Source organism: Nerophis ophidion, linkage group LG21, assembly GCF_033978795.1.
Source record: "Nerophis ophidion isolate RoL-2023_Sa linkage group LG21, RoL_Noph_v1.0, whole genome shotgun sequence".
NCBI classification, from domain to species: Eukaryota; Metazoa; Chordata; class Actinopteri; order Syngnathiformes; family Syngnathidae; genus Nerophis; species Nerophis ophidion.
Genome location: NC_084631.1, coordinates 18,564,813 through 18,572,953, shown reverse-complemented (window position 1 = coordinate 18,572,953; position 8,141 = coordinate 18,564,813). Strand labels below are relative to the sequence as shown.

General features: G+C 38.2%; 1 protein-coding gene across 2 annotated transcripts in view; it reads left to right on the top strand.

Annotated features, from left to right (window-relative positions):
- slc30a8 (solute carrier family 30 member 8) overlaps positions 1-7,480 on the top strand; it is a 20,496-nt gene extending 13,016 nt beyond the window's left edge. For both annotated transcript variants that reach the window (XM_061882073.1, XM_061882072.1), the window contains exons 4-9: positions 126-279; positions 352-455; positions 3,547-3,659; positions 5,793-5,898; positions 5,964-6,098; positions 6,875-7,480. In XM_061882073.1, the coding sequence (XP_061738057.1) occupies positions 126-279; positions 352-455; positions 3,547-3,659; positions 5,793-5,898; positions 5,964-6,098; positions 6,875-7,020 (758 nt within the window). In that variant the 3' untranslated portion in view covers positions 7,021-7,480. The remainder of the gene's footprint in view (positions 1-125; positions 280-351; positions 456-3,546; positions 3,660-5,792; positions 5,899-5,963; positions 6,099-6,874) is intronic.
- Positions 7,481-8,141: the final 661 nt, after the last annotated feature.

The window sequence follows — 8,141 nt, the reverse complement described above, 5'->3', positions numbered from 1 at the left end:
GATTCTACGACTTTTCGGTGACTCTTCAACAAAGACAAGAAGCCAAAAAGTGTGATAACCATAGAAGCAGAAGTCAAACTCACTGTTGTGTGTTCGTCCCAACTCCTTTATCCTCACCGTGGCAGAGATTCTGGGTGCCCTCCTGTCAGTTGTAACCATCTGGTTGGTGACGGGAGTGTTGGTTTACCTGGCAGTGGAGCGCCTCATCAGTGACGATTACACCATTGAGGGCACGGTCATGCTCATCACCTCCGGCTGTGCTGTTTTGGCCAACATTATGTATGCAGACCACACACTTGAATCATCTTGAAATGTATCCACGGTGACTGCATTTCACACCTGTCCTCCCAGCATGGCCCTCACCCTTCATCAGTCGGGACACGGCCACAGTCACGGGGGACTCTCGTCTCATGGCCACAGTCACAAGGACTTGGAGGAAAGCGAAGCCCATCGAGGTGGGTGGAAGGATTTCATTTCCAATGTTGGTGGAAAAATCTGATGCAAACAAACACTGCACCTCAGGGTACATCAAACATGACATACTCTTTCAAATGTTCTCTTAATCAGACCATATATTCGGTATATTAGATAGAACCTTTGTGTCTTGGATCCTCTTTGGACTGGACTCTCGCGACTGTGTTGTATCCATTGTGAATTGAACTTTCACAGTATCATGTTAGATCCGCTCGACATCCATTGCTTTCCTCCTCTCTAAGGTTCTCATAGTCATCATTGTCACCGACGTCCCACTGGGTCATTATTGTCACCAATGTCCCACTGGGTGTGAGTTTTCCTTGCCCTTATGTGGGCCTACCGAGGATGTCGTGGTGGTTTGTGCAGCCCTTTGAGACACTAGTGATTTAGGGCTATATAAGTAAACATTGATTGATTGATTGATTCCATCTAATATACTGAATATATGGTCTGATTACAAGACAATTTGAAAGAGTATATGAATAAGAAGACATATTGAACATTTTTGAGCAACATGTAGTTATAATGTGTGGAATGTTCAGTATGTTATGTTTTCTGACATTATGTTTTTTCACTTTTCTTGTAAATTACATTTGTCTTGTGACATTCTGAAATTACAATTAGAATATTTTAAGTAACTATTGTTCCTACATTTTTTAATTAATTATTTGTGTATGTATGTGTACATGTTATTATATTTCAGAATAAGAGAACGACAGTACTAAAATATTTATTTTATGTATGTTTGTAAATTGATTATATTCTTTACATAATTTTACTGTAATAGTCCAGTTTTAATTTCAGAATGTTAGAACTATAGTACTAATTTTTTTTTAATGAATTTCTTTTTTTTCTGGAAGTTTTAAGACTTCTGTACTTATTTTTTGTTCTTGTAACATCTGTTATGAAATTATGATTTTAATGTTGCAGAATTAAAAACAATTTTAATTTAAATATGCTATTCATCATAAATTACTTTTTTTTTCTTCTTGAAAATTTAGGACTCAACACAAAATAATTTTGTTAACCAATTTTTTTCGTATTCCTCTATTTTGATTTTAAATATTAAAACCATAATTTTTCTTGAAATGTTAATTTTTAGTAAATATATATTTTTTTAATTCCATATTACAATTGACGTTTTTCCTAAAATATATTTTTTCTTCACATTTTAAGACCTTGGGGAAAAAAACATTCTTTTAATAGTTTTTTCTGAATTACAACTTTTTTATTTAATTCAATACTTAATTAAATTATATATGTTTGTATTATAATTAGAGTTGTACATTGTACAATTAAAGTACCGTGGTACTGATTAATCATAAACTATACGATACTGCCTCTAAAAAATATATTTTCCTTTTTTTTATTTTTTAAATGAGCATGTTACATTGCTGGATTTACGAGCAGAGGAGCATGTTCGGCAACGTACACACTAGGAATACTTACAAGCAGACACTGTGTAGACAGAAAAGGGAGAGTGGACGTATTTTGGCTTAAAAACTAACGATAAAGGTGAAGTTATAACACTGAAACGCCCTTAGAAAGATGTGCTTTAAAACATGGCTAGCTGCTAATGTTCATCCGCAGTCTGCAGTGTTTTAGCTTCTTCTAAATAACTAATCCTCGCCTCCATGACCACAAATAAAGTTTGTTTCTTCCAAGTATCATCCCTGCAGGACGAGGAATAGTTAAACATGCTTCACTACACACTGTAGAAGGATACAATAGCTCAGCGTTAACGGCAAGGTAGTGCCCCTCAATGGGTGGATCTACACCCGACATCCTCTGTAATGATATAAAGTACAAGAGCGTATCTTTTTGATACTACAATGATTACATCGATATTGATTTTACCAAAATATGATCATGTAACTACTTTGTATCGAATCGATACCCAAATCTGTGGTATCATCCAAAACTAATGTAAAGTATCCAAGCAACAGTAGAGTAAGTGATTATTACATTTTAACAGAAGTGTAGATAGAACATGTTCAAACAGAAAGTAAGCAAATATTAACAGTAAATGAACAAGTGGATTAAGAATACATTTTTACAACTTGTCCCCCCATAATGTTGACCAAATAATAGAATGATAAATGACACAATAGGTTACTGCATATGTTAGCAGACAAATTAGGAGTCTGTTTGCTTACTTACTAGACCAGTGGTTCTCAAATGCGGGTAAGCGTACACCTGGGGGTACTCAGGTATTCCAAGGGGTATGTGAGATTTTTGAAAAAATATTCTAAAAATAGCAATAATTAAAAAATCCTTAATAAATTATGTTTATTGAATAATACTTCAACAAAATATGTTCGTAAACTGTGAAAAGAAATGCAACAATGCAATATTCAGTGTTGACAGCTAGATATTTTTTGTGGACATGTTCCATAAATATTGATGTTAAAGATTTCTTTTTTTTTGTGAAGAAATGTTTAGAATTAAGTTCATGAATCCAGATGGATCTCTATTACAATCCCAAAAAAGGGCACTGTAAGTTGATGATTACTTTTATGTGTAGAAATCTTTATTTATAATTGAATCACATGTTTATTTTTCAACAAGTTTTGTTGTTTTTATATCTTTTTTTCCAAATAGTTAAAAAAAGACCACTACAAAAGAGCAATATTTTGCACTGTTATACAATTTAATAAATCAGAAACTGATGACATAGTGCTGTATTTTACTTCTTTATCTCTTTTTTTCAACCAAAAATGCTTTTGCTCTGATTAGGGGGTACTTGAATTTAAAAAAATATTCACAGGGTGTACATCACTGAAAAAAGGTTGAGAACCACTGTACTATACAATTTGTCTTTTAGTGGTATGTTCACTATTTTAAGGATGTAATTGTTCTTGGATTGCAATAAGAAACATATGTTTAATGTACTATTAGATTTTTTTTTGTTAAAAAAAGCCATTAATGACATTTTATACGGTCAAATACATTTTGGTTCCACTGCCAAAATGTTGGTTTCAGACCAACACTAATTATAATATTTCAATTTAAATTTTGGTATTATAATGTATGAAATGTACAGTTTGCTAACTTTATGCTGTCTTCCGTCAGGACGCAGATTGCAGCAAGCGAACGCCAGCGTGCGGGCTGCCTTTGTGCACGTGTTGGGGGATCTTCTCCAAAGTATCAGCGTGTTTGTCAGTGCCATCATTATCTTCTTCAAGGTGAGGTGTTTGTCTTGAAAAGAGGAAGCCATCCAGAGCCCAGTTCTTAAATCGCTCACTTCATCCAAGATATGCAATCTGGGTGGAGCAACACTTAAATGTGGGCGTTTCTTGTCAAATCTGTTCTTACTTCTGTTCTTACGTTCCTCTGAGGCTGTAAGAAGAAGAATTGTTCTTGAAGTTTGGATGCAGTGTACACCATATGTGATGGAATAAGACTTCCACAAAGCAATAAATCTATTCTGATCACTTAAATCACAGGTGTCAAACTCAAGGCCGGGAGCAATAAAGTGCAGTAATAAAGCACTTCATCTTAAATGTATTCGCTTTTTCAATTTTGAGAGAAGAATTGCATGAGATGCATACTATTGAACGTGTTGTAAACTTGAGAACAATCTGAACAGGCAATACAATATTGTATAAACACGGGAGTCCAAAGGCATATTGTTGGATAAAAAAATAATAGTAAAATTGTAAACAAAAGAGAGAAAAAAGGAAACCTTTCTAAAGGCCTAGTGAAATGCGATTTTCTTATTTAAACGGGGATAGCATAACCATTCTATGTGTCATACTTGATCATTTCGCGATATTGCCATATTTTTGCTGAAAGGATTTAGTAGAGAACATCGACGATAAAGTTCGCAACTTTTGGTGCTGATAAAAAGCAGACGATATGCGTGTGACGTCACGGGTTGTGGAGCTCTTCACATCCTCACATTGTTTACAATCATGGCCACCAGCAGCGAGAACGATTCGGACCGAGAAAGCGACGATTTCCCCATTAATTTGAGCGAGGATGAAAGATTCGTGGATGAGGAAAGTAAGAGTGAAGGACCAGAAAACAAACAAAAAAGACAAGAGGGCATTGGGAGCGATTCAGATAGGGAAGATGCTGTGAGAGGCGCCGTGGGGGTGGCAGGACCACTCAGCTAGGCCCAACCGCAACAAGGGTTAGAGCCATACCGCTTTGAACCCGACGCTGATGGTGACGGTCAGGAGGACGCATATTGATGCTGGAGTAGCACACAACATAGATTGCCTTCAGAGTACAGAATGGTAAAATGTTTTTTATTAATACACATAATACACTGTACTTTGTGTGTGTGGTCCAATCCAACCGTGTTCGCTTGACATCTCTGTTCCATAGTAAAGCTTGACTGTCATCTTTCGGGAATGTAAACAATGGAACACCGGCTGTGTTTGTGTTGCTAAAACCGGCTGCAATACACCGCTTCCCACCTACAGCTTTCTTCTTTGATGTCCCCATTGTTCATTGAAGAAATTGCGAAAGATTCAGCAACAGAGATGTCTAGAATACTGTGGAATTTTGCGATGAAAACAGACGACTTAATAGCTGGGAACGATGCTGGAACAAAATGTCCTCTACAATCCATGACGCCACGCGCACGGGTCATCATACCGAGACGTTTCAGCAAAATATTTAGGTGCGAAATTTAAAATTGCAATTTAGTAAACTAAAAAGGCCGTATTGGCATGTGTTGCAATGTTAAGATTTCATCATTGATATATAAACTATCAGACTGTGTGGTCCGTGGTAGTGGTTTTAGTAGGCCTTTAAATGCAAAAAACTTTAAACACTGAATACAACTCAGGTGTCCAAACGTTTTCTATTAAGGGTTTCATACTGAAAAGTCAAAGTATGCGGGGGCCATTTGTATTTTTTACTCTGTAAAAAAAAACCCCACAAAGGACAATAATTATGCTTTATTTAAAGATAACATTTAGCGTGAGCTTTGTGTTTTAAGTGAAAGTAGATTATTAGTTATCAAAATGTCAGCTTTTTCTCATGACATGTCTATTTGCTCTTTTTTATTTTTACTTTTTGTATTTAGCTGTTTAATAATTAATAGTTCGCATTGTCACCTATAAAACAAAGCGGACACCAAGCTTTGTCCGTAAATGTATGTATGTTTAGCGTTTTTTACAAAATGTACTTTTTATTATATGGCCAAAACGGTACTTTTTGGAGTTTGGTACCGTTTTTTATTCATTAGTACTGCGATACTCGTACTCGTATACCGTACGACCCTACTTTGCATGTTGTAGAACTGCACCCCACACTGTTATATAGTGAACTAAATGCTCCCTTTTGATTTCCTGCTTGTATTTCAGCCAGAATATAAAATGGCGGACCCCATCTGCACCTTCCTCTTCTCGATCTTAGTCTTGTGCACCACCTTCACCATCATGAGAGATATTCTGACCGTGCTAATGGAAGGTGAGCGCGCCATCCTCCATGTTGGCTAGTGTAGTTGTTCCACTCACAGACGGTGTTTTTCCCAGGCACCCCGGCAGGGGTGAGGTTTGCCGAGGTCAGGGCTGGTCTGCTGGCTGTGGAAGGGGTCACGGCGGTCCACAACCTTCACATCTGGGCCCTCACCGTTAACCAGGCCGTCCTGTCTGCACATGTAGCCATAGGTGAGTTGTGTCAAAATCCCTTAGTATTGTCTAACATTGGAGATTCTGACAACAGTTTAACAGAGAAATCTACAGTTATGATTACTAGGGCTGTCCGATAATATTGGACTGCCCACATTATCGGCCGATAAATGCTTTAAAATGTAATATCGGAAATTATCGGTATCAGTTTCAAAATTATCGGTATCTGTTTCAAAAATATTACTTGCTTATTATTTCTCAATCGATATTCATGCGGTTCATGTGCTATTAATTCCCCTTTAAGCACACTTGCCTATGAAAGATGATTCTCAGTGTCCTTGTTTAGCCGTACGGCGTATTTTGCAACACAATGTGCCAGAATTCTTGTCGTCTCTGCTTGTGTGCCGTTTACAACAACAAAACACCTTGTCATTTTGTCACACTTATCACCGTGTACCACATTAAATAGCTTCGAGTTCAGTAAGCACAACCACAATTATTCTGTACATTAGGCGCACCGGGTTACAAGGCGCACTGTCGTTTTTGAGAAAATGAAAGGATTTTAAGTGCGCCTATAGTCTGAAAAATACGGTATAGTTATTTCTGCTCCTTTTCATTAATGATTGATTTATTTTATGTTGATTGTTCTATCTTGATATAAAAAACAAAACAAGTTACATCCAAACGTATACTAGTCCCCCAATAGGGTCCAGCTCAGCGGTGACGCTAGACCAGATCAGCAGTAAAAACCAACGAATGATGGGATTGCCTTTGCCCTGCAGGCCTGAACCTGAATATTTTCCTTCTCTTCCCAGATGAGTCGGTGGACGCTCAGACCGTCCTGCGAGAGATGACACAGGCCTGCTACTCCTCTTACAACTTCCACTCCATCACCATCCAAATGGAGCGACAGGCTGACCTGAAGCCTGGGTGCAACCTGTGTGAGGACCCAAAGATGTAGTCTAGCATCAGTATTTATTGTAAATGTCCATGTTTTGCTCTTCTTTTGTCACTTTTTTCTTGATGCTGCAGTACACTGGACTGCATACACACACAAGTCTGCGCATGACCTTGCACTGATTACTGAGGTTTTCCATGAAGAGTGTGGAACTACTGATGATGAGACAATGAAACTTATTTCCTATTTCAAGAGAAGCTACTTCTGTCCATTCAGTCTATTCCTGTTGTGCCTGTACTCTTTTTTTTTTTTAAATTTTTTCTTTTTTTTATTGATAATCAAGTGCCTGTTAAAGTCCATTTATTATCACAATCCAACAGTATCGAAGCTGCCGCTCCAGGGTATTTGAGCTAAGGATGTTTGCACTCATACTGGTTATTTACAAAGACCAGTATCATTTTTATACAGTTGTAAGGTACAAGTGAACTTCTTTTCAATAAATTCACAGTTCAAGTATGACAAACGGCTTTAGGGTGTGCGATAAAGCAAATTGTGGTTTCAATGCGATGCCTATTTTGTATTAAGTAAAATGTCAAATGACGGTGCTTCATATGGGATTTCGCCACAAACACATTCCTAGCCCTTTCCTGCTCAGTCAGTGGCACACTTTGTTAGTGCTGACTGGTAACCAGGACTGCGAACGAATATACATGCAAGTTGGTTAGTACTATTTTGGACCAAAAATGTATATTTAAAATGTGTTTTTGGGTTTTGACCGAAAAGGACAAGATCACGGGTACAAATGGCCGGAATGAGCTTCCTCTGCCGGGTGGTGGGGTTCTCCCTTAGAGTGAGAAGCTTTGTCATACGGGAGGAGCTCAAAGTAAAGTCGCTGCTCCTCCACATGGAGAGGAGCCAGATGAAGTGGTTCAGGCATCTGGTCAGGATGCCACTAAAACGCCTCCCTAGGGAGGTATTTAGGGCACGTCCGACCGGTAGGAGGCCACAGGGAAGACCCAGATCACGTTGGGAAGACTACGTCTCCCGACTGGCCTGGGAACGCCTTGGGATCTCCCGGGAGGAGCTGGACGAAATGGCTGAGGAGAGGGAAGTCTGGGCTTCCCTGCTTAGGCTGCTGCCCCCGCGACCCTACCTCGGATAATTGGAAGATGGATTGTGTTTTC